The following is a 21,432-nucleotide window of genomic DNA, read 5'->3' on the forward strand; positions in this document are numbered from 1 at the left end:
AATTGTGCCTGTTTACAACCAAACGGTTCGTTTAAAATATACCACTAAGTGTATAAAAAAATTTCAGGAAAAGAGTAACAACTCAAAAATGTGTTATTTTAGCGCAACTACTAAACAAATAAGAACGAAACAACCGTTATATTCTTTTCAATGATATTTTCGTGCAATTACATAATTTTTTCATTGTAATACCTATATTATTAATATTTACGGAAACAGTTTTTCGTCTCTACTGACAATGTTCAGATTTTGAGTTGTTACGCTTTAACGTAACAAGTGCGATATGTTAAAGTTACCGTTCAGTGTGGTGCTACATCGATGTCTTTAGATGTTTAGGAAACTTAGAATCAACAGCCATCCACAATGATAGCGATGAACGTTTAATGGAGAGACGAAGTGGTTTCACCATGCGGGAAGTTAGAGGGTAACTTGAGCCCGAATAAATGTTATCATAACGGGACTTCAAGCCTAAGTGGCCTGCTTTACCCCTTCATGGAGAGGGGCAACTTCAAATATTATTGAGTATTGTTCCTGGCTGGTCATGGCTTAGAAATAAATATTTTATTTAAAATAAATACTTATAAAAATAGGGAGGTCTCATCCGAGGCTTTTTTACACTTTTCATTGGGGGCGATTTTTAAGTGGCGGGTCCCAAACCCAACGCACAACCAGCTATGCTGGAATGTTTCGCCTTCTCACGTTAGCTCACTCCCGAACGGATGTTCGGAAGCTACCCAGAGGATACGTGGGCTAATCCCGGCCGTTGTGAGCTGCTTGAACCATATGCAGAAGAATCGTCCTGGCCATTCCCAAGTGAATCGCGATCAGTAACTTTCCCCACTTGCGTGGACTTCTACACATGGAACCATCCTCCAAAAAGCCTCGGATGAGACCTCCCTATACTGATGACGACCCCTGCAAACGAACTAAGGATTATGATTTGAGGGCATGCACCTGGAATGTCCGGTCCCTTAATGGGGAAGGTGCCTCTGCCCGGCTGGTTGATGTCCTCGTGAGAGTAAAGGCTGACATCACTGCCATCCAAGAGATGCGATGGACGGGGCAAGGTAAGAAAACCATAGGACCTTGCGACGTCTACTACAGCTGCCATGTAAAGGAGCGCAAATTCGGTGTCGGATTTGTTGTGGGAGAGAGACTTCGTCGCCAAGTACTGTCGTTCACTCCGGTGGACGAGCGTCTCGCAACAATCCGCATCAAAGCCCGTTTTTTCAACATATCGCTAATTTGCGCCCACGCCCCGACGGAAGAGAAGGACGATGCGACCAAAGATTCCTTCTATGAGCGCCTGGAACGTTCCTATGAGCGCTGCCCCCGCCACGACATAAAAGTCGTGCTTGGCGACTTCAACGCCAGGGTGGGTAAGGAGGGAATTTTTGGTCCCACAGTCGGAAAATTCAGCCTGCACAACGAAACATCCGGTAACGGACAGAGGCTGATCGACTTCGCCGGGGCCCGAAACATGGTAGTCTGCAGCACCAGATTCCAGCATAAAAAGATACACCAAGCTACCTGGCTGTCTCCTGATCGAAAAACGCGAAACCAGATCGATCATGTTGTGTATTAGATGTACGCACGATCCGAGGACCCAACATCGACTCGGATCATTACCTTGTTGCAGCCAAGCTGCGCACCCGCCTCTGTGCAGCAAAAAACGTACATCTACCTACGCAAAGAATGTTCGACATCGAAAAGCTGCAATCACAACAGACAGCCAGAAGATTCGCCACTCGACTCTCACTCCTGCTCTCAGAGAGCACTTCCCAACAAACCGGCATGCACGAGCAATGGAGCAACATTTCTCGTTCCCTACGTACCGCCGCCGAAGAAGAAATCGGATTCCGGCGAGCCCGAAAAAACAATTGGTACGACGAGGAATGTCATGCTGCCGCAGAAAGAAAAGATGCCGCTTATAGAGCCACGCTGCGATCGGGCGCAACGCGAGCCATGTGGGATCGCTACAGAGAGCTGAAAAAGGAAGAGAGACGTATTATCCGAAAGAAGAAACGAGAGGCCGAAATACGTGAGTGCGAAGAGCTTGAGATGCTGGCCAACAGGAACAACGCCCGAAAATTCTACCAGAAAATTCGGCGGCTTACAGAAGGTTTCAAGACCGGGGCGTTTTCCTGTAAGAACAAAGACGGCGAACTAGTGACTGACGTACAGAGCAATCTTAAATTATGGAGGGAACACTTCTCGAACCTATTAAACAGTGACAGCTGCGCATGTCACAGAGAAAGTGAAGATCCCGATACCCCAATCGTTGACGACGGAATTGACGTTCCGCTACCCGATCATGACGAGGTGAGAATAGCGATAACGCGGCTAAAGAACAACAAAGCCGCGGGCGCCGACGGACTGCCGGCTGAGCTATTCAAACATGGCGGCGAGGAGCTGGTAAGGTGCATGCATCAGCTCCTATGCAAAATATGGTCGGATGAAAGCATGCCTGCCGATTGGAATTTAAGTGTGCTCTGCCCAATCCATAAGAAGGGTGATCCTGCAATTTGTGCCAATTACCGCGGGATTAGTCTTCTAAATATCGCCTATAAGGTTCTAGCGAGCGTATTGTGTGAAAGGCTGAAGCCCACCGTCAACCAACTGATTGGACCTTATCAGTGTGGCTTCAGACCTGGAAAGTCCACCATCGACCAAATACTCTCAATACGCCAAATCTTGGAAAAGACCCATGAAAGGAGAATCGACACACACCATCTTTTCGTCGACTTCAAAGCTGCATTCGACAGTACGGAAAGGAGTTACCTGTATGCCGCGATGTCTGAATTTGGTATCCCCGCAAAACTAATACGGCTATGCAAGATGACGTTGCTCAACACCAGCAGCGCCGTCAGAATTGGGAAGGACCTCTCCGAGCCGTTTGATACCAAACGAGGTTTCAGACAGGGTGACTCGCTGTCGTGTGACTTCTTTAACCTGATGTTGGAGAGCATTGTACGAGCCGCAGAACTTAATCGCTCAGGCACAATATTTTATAAGAGCGTACAATTATTGGCGTATGCCGATGATATTGACATCATTGGCCTTAACAACCGCGCTGTTAGTTCTGCCTTCTCCAAACTGGATAAAGAGGCAAAGCGAATGGGTTTGGTGGTGAACGAGGACAAAACGAAGTACCTCCTGTCTTCAAACAAACAGTCGGCGCACTCGCGTATCGGCACCCACGTCACTGTTGACAGTTATAATTTTGAGGTTGTAAAAGACTTCGTGTATTTGGGAACCAGCATTAACACCGATAACAATGTCAGCCTTGAAATCCAACGTAGAATCTCTCTTGCCAACAAGTGCTACTTTGGACTAAGTAGGCAACTGAGCAGTAAAGTCCTCTCTCGACGAACAAAACTAACACTCTACAAGACTCTCATCATGCCCGTCCTGACGTATGGCGCAGAAGCTTGGACGATGACAACATCCGATGAAGCGACGCTTGGAGTGTTCGAGAGAAAGATTCTGCGTAAGATTTTTGGACCTTTGCACGTTGGCAACGGCGAATATCGCAGACGATGGAACGATGAGCTGTATGAGCTTTACGACGACATAGGCATAGCGCAGCGAATAAAGATCCAGCGGCTTCGTTGGCTGGGTCATGTCGTCCGAATGGATACAAACGCTCCGGCTTTGAAAGTATTCGATGCGGTACCAGCTGGTGGTAGCAGAGGAAGAGGAAGGCCTCCTCTGCGTTGGAAAGATCAGGTGGAGAAGGACTTGGCTTCACTTGGTGTGTCCAATTGGCGCCGGTTAGCACGAGAAAGAAACGACTGGCGCGCTTTGTTAAACTCGGCCAAAATCGCGTAAGCGGTTATAGCGCCAATTAAGAAGAAGAAGAAGACTTATAAAAATAATACTCGTATTCCTTTACCTTTTTAGTCCATATATTTATGTATAATTTAATGGACTCCTCCTACATGTTAAAGCGCAAATAATTCGATGATACGGTCAAATTTTGTGAATGAGCAATGATAAAACTGTAAGCAAGATATTCGACACGAATCCACAAGGCGATAGAAGAAGAAGTCGGCCGAGAAAAATAAGGGGAGATGATATAGAAGAAGACATACGAACTTTGGGCATATCTGATGGATGTCAAAAGAAAAGTTGAAGACTGAGTGACGTGGAGACGAATTGTAATGGAAGCAATGGTTCCCCCCGAACTCCTAGGGTGATGATGATGATCTTCCTATTGTTCGCAAAAGACGAATAAGCTTCAATGATTACTCCCTTTTACCATAGCTAGACATTAGACTAATTTACTCACCTTAGTTCTGTATTAGAAGGTGTGCTATAGTCCCTACAGATTTAAGGCTGAGTATTTAGTAAAATTGCGTGTTTTGGTTTTTACGAGGTAGTCGGGATTTTTTCCAAAGGCTCATAAATTATAATATAATTTGGACAGTTTTCACAAAATATTGATATATGGTAGGAGCCCTATGCATTATTGGGAGAAGAGAAAAGCAGTAAGTAAGTGTGGGTATCAATTGAAAGAAACGTTCGGAACAACATTAAGTATAACTTTTTTTCAATTATCCATTCGGAACATACTGGAACAAAAATACTTAAAAAATAGTATCCTTCAATATCTTTAGTTTTGAATGAATTTTTGTTAATTAATGGATTTCAATGGATATTTTTCAATTTTTTAGTAAGTACTTTCGTATTTATACCTTAATTCAAAAACAATACAACATCATTGACAATAAAGAATAAAAAATGCAAAGAATATTTTTGATACAAATTTAAATTGTTCTAAAACATTTTATTATTCCATATAATCTTTGGAATACCGAGGTTTGTCCGAAAAAACGAAGTTATTAAAAAACGTACGAAAAGACGAAATCGCGCATTAATTCAAAATAAATTGTAAGTTTGCTTACGGCTCTCTCAGGTTCGCTAAATTGGATAAATTTGGAACACTGTGTAGTTCCCCTAACATATTTGTAATTTCAAAAATTATGTAATAATAATTTTATTTCTTATCTCTTACCGGTGAACTTAAAAAAAATCAAAAACAAGTACATGCTTTAGTATTTTATATGTATTTTCGGGCTGTTCTAAAGGTTGTAAAACAATACGACATGAAAATTATGGTTAGTACAAATTTTTTCATGCCATATGAAATTACAGCCATTATATGAACCCGAGAGGAGCTGTCAAGTACTAAAATACTTGATTTTGTGTATTTAATATAATTTAAGGAATTTTTCAGGAGCAAAAGAATTTGATGGGAAAGTTGAAAGTTAATGTTCGTCATACGCCCTGTCGGGCGTTTAAATGAGAAATTCTAGACACTTTTCGAACAGAACTTATTTATGTAGCTTCTGAATACAAAGTTTATGTATATATACACATTAGGAAAAAGGTGGGTGGTATTTGATCAACAAATCATTAGTTTTAAGTGCCACTTCATTAAATGCATACATAACACATGGGCTGAAAAGTCCCGGGCCTAACACATAGATGGCACTGGTTTTATTGCATTCACCTCTTTTTCAGTCAGTACTAACCTTAAAAAGACAGCTGCTAAAATTTTATTATATTCTATTCCTTAGTTCGTGAGTTATGGTGTTAAGAGTGACGCTACCTTTGTTATTTTCAAAACAATGGATCACAAAGAATTTTGTGTTTTAATTTTACACTGCTTCTTGATGAGGGAAAATACCAAAATACCGTTCAAGCAGAGCAATGGCTTGAATCCATTACACACATCAAACACAACAATAAAACGATGGTTTGCTGACTTCAAACGTGGCCGTATAGACAACGATGATGCCCCACGCAGTGGACCTCCAAAAGATGAGGTAACACCAGAAAACATAAAAAAAAATCCGCAAAATCAATTTGAATGAAGTTGCGTGAGTTAGCTGACATCGTAAAGATATCAAAAAACAGAACTTATTGGCTTTGTATCGCACAAGCAGTTGACTATGAGCCCTGCTCAAAGTGGGTTGCCGCGTTTGCTCATCATTTTGTTTCGCCAAGACAACGCCCCATGTCCCAAGTCAATCGAACTAAAAGCGAACTACCTGAATTGAATTTCGAATTGTTCCCACAACCACAGTATCCGCCAGCGACTACTGGCTATTCGCAGACCTGAAAAAATGCTCGCCGGTAAGAAATGTCGGTCGAATGAAGAGGTTATCGCTGAAACTGAGGCCTATTTTGAGGCAAAAAGTAAATCGATCTACAAAAGTGGTATTGAACTGTTAGAGCGGCGCTGGAATGATTGAGTTGTTCTTGATGAAAATTACGCTGATGAATAAAGCTAATTTTCAACAAAAAAATGTGATTTCTTTGTTAGGCCCGGAACTTTTCAAACCATTCGTTATGTAGTTAATAATATTGATAAATATAATGGATTTCCTAACATGACGAAAGAGGTTAATCACCGATCATAAGTGGTCAACAGGGAAGGCGAAAATTTAAATTAATATAAATAATTTATTAAATGACTGCTTGAAGCAAAATTTGTCTTGACTAATTTCTTAGGAAGGACATTCTTCTGCAATGTTAATAGGACTATGTTTAAGTTCGTGCGGTTTTTTTTCGAAATTTGAAACTTTATTGACGTAAAATGGTTACAAATTTAATATTCAAAGTATTGTCCATCGCTTACTACTACTTTTTCCCATCTTTCTGGCAATTCACGGATTCCCTTTGTGAAAAATTCGGTCGGTTTTGCCGCAAACCACGAATTGATCCATTTTTTGACTTCATCGTAATTACGGAAGTGCTGGTCAGCCAGGCCATGTTGCATCGATCGGAAGAGATAGTAATCGGATGGTGCAAGGTCTGGACTATACAGCGGGTGGGGTAGGACATCCCATTTGAGCGTTTCTAAGAATGTTTTGACCACTTGTGCAACATGTGGCCGAGCATTGTCATGTTGCAAAATAACTTTGTCGTGTCTATCGGCGTATTGCGGCCGTTTTTCTCGCAGTGCTCGGCTCAAACGCATCAATTGTCGTCGGTAGACATCCCCCGTAATCGTTTCATTCGGTTTCAGTAGCTCATAATACACAACACCCAGCTGGTCCCACCAGATACACAGCATAACCTTCAGGCCATGAATATTCTGCGCCGACGTCGATGTTGAAGCATGGCCAGGGTATCCATACGTTGCCCGACGTTTTGGATTGTCGTAATGGACCCACTTTTCATCGCCAGTCACAATTCGATGCAAAAAACCCTTTCTTTTGTGCCGTTGAAGCAGTTGTTCGCATGCCATAAAACGGCGTTCAACGTCTCTTGGCTTCAATTCATACGGCACCCAATGGCCTACCTTTCGGATCATTCCCATGGCTTTTAAACGTTTGGAAATGGTTGATTGATCAACTCCCAAAGTTTTTGCAACCTCTTCTTGCGTTTGAGCCGGATCTTGATCGAGCAATTCCTCCAATTCGGTATCCATGAACTTTGGCGGCGCACCCTCGCGTTCTTCGTCTTCCAAGCCAAAATCACCACTTTTAAAGCGTGCAAACCACTACTGGCACGTTCGCTCAGCTAGAGCATGCTCACCATAAACTTCCACCAAGATACGATGACTTTCGGCTGCTTTTTTCTTCATATTAAAAAATTCCCCGCAAAAACACATTATTTGGCACGAAATTCGACATTTTCAAGTGTGGTAAAAATATTGTTGTTTACGCTTCAAATAAAAAACTTATACTGACGTTTGTGCCTTACGACAGTAGCTCTCCAATGAATGTTTGGAAATGTGGATCGATGGAATAATAATCAAGTTACGCCATCTGTTGTAAAACCGCACGAACTTATCGATAGACCTATTAAAAGTGGCGCTAATTTGATGTAGAGGCTCCTACCCAGCAGCCAATACTATATTTGGCATGAAAAATAGCGATAAAAGTGGCGAACATTTGATTGAAAGTAAAATTTTAAAGACGAATGTGTTCTGACCATCTGAAATTGTTGTCAACTACAATACAAAGGTGCTAAAGTCGTTCACTATCTTGTAGCGCCTTTGTTGTTGTGATTGTAAGTAACCTTAGAGATGTTGAAAAAACAATTGTATCTATGGAGGGAGTGTCTTCTACAGTCATTGAACCTAAAAATATAAGTTTTGTTTTGTCAATAAAGTTGAGTTTATGTTCTGCAACCCAAGTCCTCAATAGGTGTACATCATGATTCACCCCAACTAGCAGCTCAGAGTTATTAGAAGTGCTACAGGTGATTTCCAAATCATCTGCAAAAGCTGCAATCTTTTCCACGTATGGTGAGGAGAAGATTGAGTTTATGCACTCAATGTCAAAATAAAGTGCATACCGCATATTGATAAGTTTTGACTATTTATTTATTTATTTTGTAATTTCACGTATTTTTTTATAAAAATAGAACTAATGCTGCTACAAAAACCATATAAAGGAAAGCCTCGAACTTTGAATAAAATTTGAAAAAATTCGGCAAATTTTCATGAAAATTACAAATTTTTTATTCAGAATTTTTAGAGAATTTCGGGAATGCAGTTTTATAGATCATTGAATTTTGGTATAATAAAGTGCAAGTTTCAAGTAGAATTATTTTTGGTCGCGGTCTTGTGCATTTTCTCCATTTGACTCCACATTTTTTTGTATGGAAGAAAACACCTAATACCGTCAGCAATATTGTGCAAGGATAAGGAATGGAAGGCAATTCTTCATAAATAAAGATATTAAAACTACTACTGTGCCATCCTATACTTCCCGGCTAAAGCTAACTAATTTAGAATCCAGAAAAGAGAAGAACAATCCTTTCACTTTTGTTTATTTTCAGTATTGTTAATGGCATCGTCGACTGTCCAGATCTACTTGAGCGGATAAGCTTTAATGTTCAACAAAGAAGCTTTCTTCTTACAGTTTTTATGGCCAGTGCTTCGAGACTGAATTTGGAGTAATGCAACTATAAAGATTTTATTCACTATCCATTTCCTCCCTGCTTGATTTTGCTTTATCTAAATAAAAATAAAACAAATTAAATTTTGTTCCTTAATATTGTATTAATAAGTTCATTGATTGCTAATATTTTAACACATGTCCACTAAACACTGAGACTAATTCTGCTTATAACTAACTGACTGCCTGAACTTCTGCTATAGACTAACTGTGCTTATATCGATTTCTTTCAACTTTTGCTTGATTCGATTGATCAACTGTTGCTTGTTTCGTGCCTTCCAGCCCATTTCGTACCCCATTCGCTTGAGAACTGCCCAGAAATTTTCTATTGGAGGTGCATGTGACACGTTTGGAAGATTGTCCTTTTTTGGCACGAATGGTAGTTTTTGCTCAGTTAACCAATCCAATGTTTTTTCTGCATAATGGCAGCTTGCAAGGTCTGGCCAAAACATGATTACTTGGATATTTTGATGCTCGCTTACGTTTACGATAAATATCGATGTTTTTCTTCAAAATCTTGTGAGCCCCAGACTTTAAAATGGCAAATTTTCGGGCTAATTTTCGTGTTGATTGAGAAACCTTGTTTTTGGCACTTGACATCAGTTTTTTCGTTGTTGCGGCACTTACTTCTGGTGGGCGACCCGATATAACCGTATTATGCGGGCCTTTTCCATCCCGGCAATCTTTCAAAACACGAAAAATAGTCGCACGGGAGATTGGTTTATCTTTAAACACTTTCAGAATTTCACTTGTACTGAGCCATCCAAACAGATTGGCGACAGATTTACGTAAATCCAGCTTGTACGTCATTTTGAATGGAAACTTTCGCGTAATATGAGTTTGACAGTTAAGTATAAGCACATTTGGGCATGCATGGAGCTACATCTGTGTGTTTCTTTATGCACTCAAATATATGTCTGAAGTTAGTATCAATGCTTAGTGGGCATATGTTATTTTCCAAATTTGGCTTGTTTTTCTTTACATTTTTGTTTAGTCTGTAAGGTAATACGTACAGTAGATTATTAAAATAAAATAAATCCAAACTGCTTACTCATTTATGTTTATCTAGGAACCAGCATTAACACAGACAAAAACCTCACCCTTGAAATCCAACGTAGAATCTTTCGTGGAAACAAGTGCTACGACTAAATGGCAAATGAGTGGTAAAGTCCTCTTTCGACGAACAAAATTACCACTCTGTAAGGCTCTCATCATGCCCGTCCTTACGTATGGCGAAGAAGCTTGGACGATGGCAATACCAGATTAGGCGTCCCTTCGAGTGTTTGAAAGAAAGATATGTGGATGTATGCCAGTTGGTGACGGCAAGTATTGTAGGCGATGGAACCATGAGCTGTAAGCGCTTTACGACGACATAGACATCGCGCAGCGAATAAAGATCAAGCGGCTTCTGTAGCTGGGTCATGTCAGCCGAATGGATAGGAACGCTCGGCTTTGAAATTATTCGATGCGGCATCAGCTGTTGGTTGCAGAGGAAGAGGAAGGCCTCTTCTGTGTTGGAAAGAGCAGGTGGGGTAGGAATTGGCTTCACTTGGTGAGACTACACTTGGATTGACTGACGCGCTGAACGCGTGAAAATTAAGTGATTTTCATGAATTTTTTTTTATAAGTAGGGATGGTTATTTGAGGATCGGACAAACTATAATTTATTTAACATATATTCAACTATACTGACACAAACTTTTATTTAAAAATATTAAAAATTACAATTGTTATTAATATTAATTAATAAAATTCAATGACGTCATAAAAAACTAGGGTGCATTAGTTTTTTGGTGGCCACGATACAGCGGTGAAAAATCATCTGAAAGCAAAAAACAAAAAAATTCTTAGCTATACATCAATGGCTATCGTCGTACGAGGCGGTTTTTTTCAGAAAATGATGCATTTTGAAAAATGAGTTTGTGTTTTTTCAAAAGGTTTGAAAAAATATTAATTTTTGGAATTTTTAAAAACGGCTATGTACGACTGTAGCCAATACATGTACAAAAATTAAAATCGGTTCACAAGTCTTCGAGAAATCGAATAGTTTTGAGAAAAACGCGTTTAAAGTTTTCATTGGCTATTGTAACTCACTACCTGCACTTATTGTATTGGGAATAACTTCGTCAATTTTCAAGATTTTAAGTTAATTTTTTTTTACATATTTTTGAATATATCGCACTTGTTACGTTACAACTCAAAATCTGAACATTTTCAGTAGAGACGAAAACTGTTTCCGTAAATAGGTATTAATAATATATTACAAGGAAAAAAATATGTAATTGCACGAAAATATCATTAAAAACAATATAGCGGTTGTTTCATTCTTATTTGTTTAGTAGTTGCGCTAAAATAACAAATTTTTGAGTTGTTACTCTTTTCCTGAAATTTTTTTATACACTTAGTGGTATATTTTAAACGAACCGTTTGGTTGTAAAAAGGCACAATTCAAAATGTTACACTTTATGTGACACAAATTTGTTCAAACACTTGGAAACAACTAAAAATGTAACTCTTTAGTTGAGACAAAAGAAGTCATTCTGAAAACAAAGAGAGAGTCATAACGGTTTTTTTAACGAAAGACTAGACAAACCACTGAACGATTTTTACAGTAGGTAGAGATGGCCACTGTACTTTGTTTTCTTGCAAAAAACTAAAATTTGGAAATTTTGAGTTGTTACGCTTTAAAAATAGTGATGTTTCAAGAAGTTGCGACGAAATTCTTAACGACAAAGTACCAGTAAACAACGACGAAGAAGACAGCGATGAAGACCATGACCATAGAAGCATCGATAGCGCTCAAAAGCGGCCAGGAAGGCCGAAAATCATTCGATCTGGAAACCCAGGGCGGCCCAGGAAACAACGTAATTTATTAAATGCGATGACCAGCGACCCCGAAATAAGAGTACCAGAAAAGTTCGACGACGTCCAAAATAATGAATATGCGCGAGAATGGCGTGCGGCAATGCAGAGGGAGTATGACTCTTTAATCAACAACAACACTTGGACGCTTGTGGACTTACCAGAGGGACAGAAACCAATCAGAAGTAAATGGGTTTTTAGTTTAAAGACGAATAAAGATGGCAACATCGAAAGGTTCAAAGCAAGACTAGTAGCTAAAGGCTGTAGTCAGGAATATGGTGTGAACTATTTCGAAACATTCTCTACAGTCGTCAGGTATGCCACGATCCGCATGCTACTGGCGTTAGCAGCGCAGCATGGACTCTACTTACATCAACTCGACGTCACTACCGCTTACTTAAACAGTGAGCTGAAAGAAGAGTGTTACATGCGGCAACCCGATGGCTTTATAAGCAGCAATCACCCCGGAGGCGTTTTAAAATTGAACAAGGCAATCTATGGCCTTAAGCAGTCCGGCAAGGAATGGAATTCTACCTTGGATTCCATTTTAAGGGAAATGGGTTTCGTTTCCTGCAAGAATGAAGCATGCCTGTACCAAAGGCGAAACTCAGGCAAGTTGGCATTAATTGCTATTTACGTTGATGATCTCATTCTAGGATGCTCATCACAAGACGATCTGACGACAATCAAAAGTGAGCTAGCTAATGCTTTTGATATTGTCGACAAGGGGCCCATAAGTCATTTTCTGGGTATGGAGGGGGAACGCGATGGCGATACTGGCGCTATTACTGTTGGCCACAGGCAATACATCTTCAATCTGTTGAAGAAATGCGGAATAACAGACTGCAGGCCGGCATCAACTCCCCTCGATGCTGGGTACCAAATCAAACGTAGCGATGATACTGAAAAGCAGATCGATCCGACGTCCTATCAGTCTCGCATTGGCGCGTTAATGTACTTAGCTGTTGGCGCAATGTAACATCAATCCGAAAGCTGAACACGAAATAGGAGCAAAGCATGTTCAACGTTACTTGGCCAAGACCATTGACTACAAGCTTCGGTACTATGCTGACAACTCTGAAGTCTGTGGATATGTGGACGCAGACTGGGGCGGCGACCTCAATGACCGAAAATCATACTCCAGTTATTTGTTTATGATGGCAGGCGCTACAATTTCATGGGAATCAAAGAAGCAAACGATTGTTGCTTTAAGTACTACGGAAGCAGAGTACGTCGCACTTTCAACGGCGGCGAAAGAAGCAATTTACTTAAAATATTTACTTATAGAATTAGGGTTTTATTCGAAAGATAAACCACTATTGTTACGAGGCGACAACATAAGCGCGCAACATCTTGCAAAGAATCATTTGTATCACGCCCGTACCAAACATATTGACATTAAATTTCATCATGTTAGAGAATCAATTGAAAGTGGTGATATTGTACTAAAATATATTTCAACTAACTCTAATCTAGCAGATGTATTAACTAAAAATTTGACTAAATCAAAACATTCAGAACTTGCTAAACTTATGGGATTGTATTGAAAAACATTAATTTTTGAATTGAAAGAATTTAAGATTTTTTGCTTTAGTGAACGAATGTATTGAACAAATGTAATAATTTTGAATTATATATTCGGGTTGAGAGGGAGTATTGGAAAATAATGAAATTGTAAGTAGTTGGCAACCCGAATTCCTACTTAGTTTCTTTTTTACTTCATTTCTTTTTACTTGTATAGATTTAAGTTTAGTGTGTAATAAAACGTTGAAAAGAACATACCGTTTTTCCTTCAATCTGGTTTTTTGTCTACAGTAACAAGTGCGATATCTAATATACTTTAAGAAAATGCAAAAAAAAATGTATTTTTTTTGAAAAATCACAGTGGCGTTCCCCCTTAATTAGCTAATTTCAAATCGGATTTCAGTGATATGCAAAAATCTTTCGCAGAAATAAAAGCCACCATCGTTATTAGTTTAATTATTTATTTTCGTTCCGTTAATTTGTAGTGGTTTTCAAAGACGACCAGTAATGGCTGTAAATAATATATGCACGTACAATTAAATACAACTAAATACTAAATACAATGGTCTGTTTTTACACATATATGTATGTATGTACGAGTAGCTGTTTTTTCTTTTTGCTTTCGTCTCCATGCACTCGATAAGCTATCATGTTCAGCTTCAGCGTTAGTGCGCATCTTTCCTCATGAAATACATAACAAAGAAGATGGGATTTTTTTAGTAAAATAATAATTTTCTATAAATCCGCTCATAAAAAATTTGAAATGAACTTTTGGAAACACGAAATGCCTTTGAAATTGTGCAACATTATAAAGTGTAAACATTTTAACATTCCAATACTTTTCATCATAATTGGGGCAATATTTTTATTTCTAATAGAATTCAAGGTTTATATTTTGAAATAATCATAAAATAATAACTAATTATAGTTTGAGAAAAGTAACAACTCACCACAAGCACTACGTATTTGCGCAAAAATAACAAACTAATAGATATGGTTTTGTTTTTTCTTATTTATTTATTGAAGTTTTTATTTTTTTTTAATTTAAATAAACCATTTTTCGGTCAGCAACTGACTTTTGATTTCTTTTTAAATGTGTTGTTGTTTTAAAGTCTCTCTAGTCGGCTATATGTTGGCACTGGCTTTGTTCTTGGTTTTTCTTTTACATAATTTTATTATAATAAATCATGAAATCGGTGTTACGTCACATATATATGTGTATGCATGTAATTTAAACTTTGTTTTCTACTATTATACGGATTTATGTATCAAAATTATTATGTTTTGCATTGCTTTTAATTCATATTTCTTTGTGTTTTGTTGTTTCGTTTGTAATTTTTACGCTTAACTACTAACGTAAGTAGATATTCATTTAATACATCTCTTTCAATTAAATTTATTCATATATAAGTTTTGCGCAAAATTCTGGCTACCAAATGCAAATATGTAAAACGCATATTTGCTTTAATGTTTTCGTCAAATTTTGTTACATTAATTTTTCTAAATATTTTGAATAATGAAAAATGCCTGAAAACAGGTTTGTGGCCGTGTCAATTATCTTTAATATTTTATTTAATTTACTTTTATTTTTTCTCTGGTATTTACGTGGTTTTGTATGTACGATTCATTTATGTATTATATGTATGTATGTATGTATTGAATATGCTGCGATTCACAACTAGATACTTTCTCCGTGCTTTACTCACGAATTTCAATTACAATTTCAAATACAAATTTTAAGCCCATTTTCGATTGTTCGGTGGCGAATTTGTGTGAAATTGACAAACATTGGATGTTTATGATTCTTTTTTGTAAATATCATACATATTGGCGCCGAACAAAATATTGATTTTTTGCCTGGTTACTTGTTTCGGCTTCTTAATTAAAACTCAATCACATTGCTGTAATCGAAAGTGGATGAGACGTTTTGTTCTTCGAATTTCTGGTAAATAAATAGTTTGTTAATAAATATTAGTTAGCGTTTTGCTTTAGGCCAGCTTCGTTCCACCCAATTTTAATTGAAACTTATTTATTATTAATATATATATGTATGTATATTTTAAAAAATTAACAATAACAATAAAATTTTAAGCAACTTCGACTAAAGTTGACTTTTCTTGATAAAAGAAAATGGATATGTAGAATCATTCAGATAATTTAATAAATTACATATTGAATTCAAAAAAGACAAACCAAAATGTTGTGGACGAACTCAAGGCGAATCTGCTCAAGGTGGTAGCAGTAGCCAGCTGATTTGTGCTTCTTTTTTTCGCGGTGCACAAAATTAAATTACGAAACGTATTATTTACAATAAAATTTGTGATTTGAAAATTGAAATTTTGTAATGAATTGAAATTCAAAAGGCTTTTTATAAGCAAATAAGATAATGGGGTAGAGCGCAATTCGTTTAAAATAAATAAAGCACTTCCTTGTTTTTAACTTTGACATTCAAAATGTTGTTATTGGCCTAGTGCCACCACCTTTAATGCATTCGCCTTGGACGAACTTGATTTGAATTCAATAAAACTGGAAGGGAAGCGCATTTGAATAAAATTTAAAAAGAAATAAAATACAATTTAAAAAATAAGGTTTTTTGAATATCCGTACATAAATTCAGAATCGAGTTCATTAATTAATTTTAGCAAAAAATCGTTTTTTCATATTGAAGAACATCCGCGAAAAGGCGTGGATCTCTGTATTTATGCACCAATATTCAATTTAATAATTTTATATTCTTGTTCAATTTGCTTTACTCTCTTTTTAAAATTTTCAAAACAAAAATAGTCAATATAATAAAATTATTATTGCATTTATGAGCAAAAATAAAATAGACTATGCACATACACAGCTAAGTATGTATGTATGTATGTATGACAGCGGAACAAAATATATTAAGCAAGTGTGTATAAATATATATCTGGAGGTGTGCATGTAATACATACATATGTATATATGTATATTCCCCTATATACGCTTGAATTGGCGCTTAACAACAAATTTCGCCTGCTTGCTTTTTGATTTTGCGTCTGTGTGTGTGTTTTAGGATAGCAGAGTAAATAGATTTTTCTACAGAAAAAATTAATTTATAAATATTTATAAAAAATTAACAATTCTTGCATTCGCTGCAGCCAATTTAACGCCATTGTTGAAATTTCCGCTGGGCTTGATTTTACTGTCATTTTCTACTTTTCCTTAAACTTTTATCTTTAAATATTTTTATGCTTCTCCTTCTTCTTTATTTATTTAATTATTTATTGTTGATGTTTTGTTCGTTGCACTGGCCTGCTGCGGTTGTTGTTCGCACGCTGGTATGCCTAGATAGGCCGTGTAAAGTTGGCAGGGAACAGTCCTTTGTCGTTTGTGCCTTCCTTCTGCCCCATCAGCCAGCCTTCCTCCTGTAAATTTGAAATGAAGAACTACGCTTAATAAAATCACAGAACATTGCTGGCGATAAAGGAGAGCCAAGCACATAAAGGGACGATGGCTTTGGGTAAAATTATGCTACAAAGATATACGCATCAAGGAACAATCGACAGCGTATGGATGCCAACTGTATCATGCATTTTCTAGGTATAACCTCAAAAATTCTAACTTCTGCCCTCAAACAAGCAAACATTCCACTTTCCGCATATTCTTTAAATATGCCACACTTTGGCGCGTCTTCGCAGTATGACAACTAGAATTTATAGGCAAAATTTTAAAGTATTTGGCTTTAACAATTAAACATTTTGGCGCCTCAACTCAATAAGAAGTTCAAATCTAGAAACAGATGAAATTTCTTACACGTTTTCAAAATATTAAAAAAACTCTTGCTAAATAAGAGCAAACAACTTTCCACCTTCTTGTCGCACATTCCGCCAGTGCTCAGTTGCCGAAATTTATTTACAGCTAATTTATCGCAAAAAAAGTACGGTAGAGCAAACCATATACGCGAAGCCACATAACCGGCCAGATTTGAATATTCCACCAAGCAGATAACCCAGTGGCCTAAAGGAAGTTCTGCTTCAAAAGAATCAAGGGATATACTTGCTATCCTCTAACCTTTGGTCCGATCCAAATATAACCACTTAACCGGCCCAATGAAGGGGAGAACAAAAGATGAGATTTGAATCGATCTGAGAACGAAGCTTCTACTTTAAATATAGGCGTGTACTGTCCCAAAATTTTTGTCACCTTCGGAACGGGGTTTTATGTTTTCTTGAAAAGTTTTTTCATAACAAAAATATTCTCAAATGTTTGCTATTACCTGGCGAGGGGCGACAGTTATGAAAAAGAAATTTTCTATCATTCGATTTGTTAATTCATATCCGCAGTGGAGATTAACTCTAAATAGGTGTACAACTTCAACTTCAATTGGTTTCTATGGACAAACCTTTAATGCCTATGCCACTACGTGTGCGTCTAGCACAGAAGATATGCGGAAATTCTCGTTTTGCATTTACAAGTAATAGAAATGGTAACACTTGTGAGATACATTTTTAAACAAATAAAAGTCAAGTTTACTTGTTTAATGTGAAGATAATAATAATTTTGGATTTGGTACCAATTTGTTGCTATATTTAATTGGTACAGCGAGTACGAGTAATTCATTAACGTGGGGAGAATTATTTTGTCGAGCATCCCTTGTGAAAGTGTTAGTCACTAATGGCACTTCTTCATATATACCTGATCCTCTGGGTCATCGTACTCAATGACGCGAATTATATCGCCTACTTCGAAACTTAATTCATCAGCGTCCTCCTTCACGTAACCATAGGTCGCCTTGACACGGTAAAGCACACCTGCTGGCAAATCCGATGTGGTGGCATCTGTGGAATAGAGTAAAGTAAAGAGTTATTTTTAAAAATTTTGAACAAAATTACAAGCACTCGGTAAATTCCGTTACTACTCGTGTATTCAAAGGAAATCTTCATTCACCGAAAATGGCTGTCTACATGAGATTTAGTTTGGGGAGCATAAACCAATAATTCAACACATGGTGGATATATCATCCAGATCCAGCAATTACAAAAGCAATTTTCAGAGTTGATTTGCACAATCAACACACACTCTTTGCAATAAGCGAAGTTTCCCCCTTTGAATACACTTTCATATGTATGTATGTAGTTGAAGCGCACATTTAGCACAGAAAAAAAGTGTTAGAGAAGAGTAAGTGGAGCCCGCGAATTGAAATTCAATTCACAGCTTTGCGTTGGTTAATCATTAACGAGATGAACTGTTATTTTTGTTATTGTTGTTTTCGCATTTTGTTAGAATATTGCAGCAGCTACGGTTAGCCCAATCAACCAACTTCAAACAACAACATTTATTGCCTTTTAACGCGGCGTATGGTTAGATTTATTTTCGGGTTAATAGGGAATCTCAAAGAAAATCACAACTACACGTACAAAACATCAACATTTTCCAAAGAGCTTTACAAAAACACAATTTAGTTTTGTTAAGTTGTTGCGGACATTCGAAAGACTTGAGCAACGAACGTGCGTTTTTATCACGTAACGGCGACACAACACTGCGATTGGTGTGCGTTGCGTGTTAAATGATGCAAAAATATTATGAAATAAAACAAAATTAAAATTTATGAATGGAATTGTGTATTTTGTTTCAAGAATTTTTTAATAAGTATAGGAAAAATAGTAAATGGTGATGATTAAAGTATAGTGGAACGGAAAAATAAAATAAATACTTGCCAATTCTAGGCATTCGTAAAGAGAATATTGAAAATGGGACTCAACATCCTGCCAAAATTAACACACTAATTACCTACATACATAGGCTCGCCGCAATCTTCGCATATTACCATCCACTGATTGAATGGATTTATCCTCAATACTTGAAGTTTTGGAAAAGTGTGTAATACACGGAAGGGAAATTTGTGCGAAAGTAAGAGTTATCCAAGAGAAATCTCATATCCACAAAAAACTATAGATGCTATCTAGTAATGCTGTATTCTCTCATCAATTCGATTTTTCAAGGTCCTCAATGTTTCAAACTACTAATTTTCAACAAAATATTTTTAAATACTTTTGCTCCTTCTACGATATGAATATGATCAAACAAAAAAGGATATAACCAGCTGTTAAACAAATTTGCTTACTTGTGGCCAGGACAAAAATGTCTTCTGAAAACTTATTCTTAAATATCTCTGAAATTGACGGGTGAATTATCTTAAGAAAATATATATGTTAAACGTATACACATATACATATATACATATATGTGGTAATACATATCTCAGCTTCGACCTTCTTGCTCTTTTATAGAAAGTTAAAAAATAGTTGAACTTCCTCCTATGAAATAAAGTATACGCAGTGCATACCTCTGCTTACTTTTTCCGCTCATTGTTTTTCTTTAATTGTTCGTACAGCTTTAATCGTTGCTGAGCTTAAGTTGTGTACCGTTAAAAAAAATTTGCGCCCAAACAATGTCTTTAGTGTGACTTTCGCTAACAAAGCAATGGGATTTTTAGGATTTATTTTTATGTGTCTTTGTATATTTAATATGACAAAACAATGTTCATTACATGACGAGAAAATTGACAAATTTCTGATGAGGATGATGGTGAGATTGACGAACGTGAGTCTGTCTTGAGAGAGCCAAGTGAAGATGAAAATTCTTCTGAAGACTTTTCTGCTAGGCGTACTTTGGAACACCTACTTTGCCACTGTCCTGCTCTTTGTAGGACTCGATAAATGTGCCTAGGATCAGCATATTTTCATCCTTGAGGGATATTGCGGACTTGCTGATTGGCTGAACGGCTTCTTAAATCTCGCGAAGATGTGCATGAAGAATCACATAAAATATTAGTTTGGGAAAAAAGAAATCTACTAATCTAAAGATCAACCATAAAACAGTTTTAAATCATTTACGCAAAAGTAATGGATTTCTAAACTAATAATAATTCGACTGCAAATACATAGCATTGGTAACGCAATGGACCCTAGAGGTCTAAGTGAGATCTTTTTACAGATCAGCCAGCACTACCCAACCTTCTTCAGACCAAAGCGATATCCCGTCGAATATTTGTCGTGAAAGGTCTAATATAATCATATTTTCGAAAACTATGTTACATGGCAAAAAACGTCATAAGTGGTCGACGCAAGAAGCTAAGTTTCATAGCTACGGACAAAATATTGTGCAACAAGTGCGACTCGAAATATTGTGAACCTACTAATACAAGTTTTCAAACTCTTTACAACGGCCGGTATTATTGGAGAAGTTGTTTAGTGGACCAACGTCGAAATGAAACAACGCTCGTGTATTAATTCTACTGATGCAGCTCAAATAAAAGAAAAAAAAACGCTGAGGAAATTCAAGCTTCGATTGGTATCTTAGTCCTAACAGCTGCCATGAAGGATAATCACCTCACATTGCAGAGTTATTTGATCTGTCCTACTCTGGATCCAAATATCTTTCTATAATGACTCAAAGCAGATTCAAATTTCTAATGCCCTGCTTGCGATTTGGTGACAAAGCACTACGCATACAGCTTACAGCACGCAAATTTGCTCCAATAAGGAAGCTATGGGACATTTTTATTCAGAAATGTCGGGCTAATTATACACCTGAGTTGGCAACTAATAAACAAAGAAAAATTTGCGCGATTTGCCCAGCATTCAAACGGCGAATGACTAAATCTTCAAGTGCCAAATGTATGCCAAAGAGCATCAAAATTATTGTCCTAAAAATATCAATGCCCTTCTAAGTTAAAAAATTAAAGTGATGAGAGAATGAAAAACTAAGTATGCAGCATTATTACTAATAAACAATTTATAGTTTTACTTGCATATAACAAACTAGTTGTTCTATCTGGCACTAGGAATTTGATTTTTTGACTTTATCGTCTTTTAACATCCGCGATGCATCAGAAATTCATCGGTTCGCTATATACAAAATGAGTCGTTTTTCGCTTGAACTGTGTACGTATCAGCACCGATACATAGAAAGCTTTATATGATGCTAGAACAGTAAACCTGAATATATCTGAGAGCTGAGAGTTTTACCGCTGATCGCTTTTCTTTTTCAGAGAAATGAAACTGTTCGGGTTTAGCATTACATCTTCACGCAGCAGGTAAGAGAAGAATACTATATTCTCGAAGCTCAGAAAAGAGCAAAAACCGTTTGCGCAGAA

At 37.3% G+C, this 21,432-nt stretch overlaps 1 protein-coding gene across 3 annotated transcripts in view; it reads right to left on the minus strand.

Moving 5' to 3' along the window:
- Positions 1–13,745: 13,745 nt before the first annotated feature.
- LOC129243519 (myc box-dependent-interacting protein 1) overlaps positions 13,746–21,432 on the minus strand; it is a 113,142-nt gene continuing 105,455 nt past the window's right edge. For all 3 annotated transcript variants that reach the window (XM_054880587.1, XM_054880589.1, XM_054880590.1), the window contains 2 exons: positions 17,970–18,112; positions 13,746–16,699 (listed from right to left, as the gene is read on the minus strand). In XM_054880587.1, the coding sequence (XP_054736562.1) occupies positions 16,619–16,699; positions 17,970–18,112 (224 nt within the window). In that variant the 3' untranslated portion in view covers positions 13,746–16,618. The remainder of the gene's footprint in view (positions 16,700–17,969; positions 18,113–21,432) is intronic.

Source organism: Anastrepha obliqua, chromosome 4 (genome assembly GCF_027943255.1).
Source record: "Anastrepha obliqua isolate idAnaObli1 chromosome 4, idAnaObli1_1.0, whole genome shotgun sequence".
NCBI lineage: Eukaryota > Metazoa > Arthropoda > Insecta > Diptera > Tephritidae > Anastrepha > Anastrepha obliqua.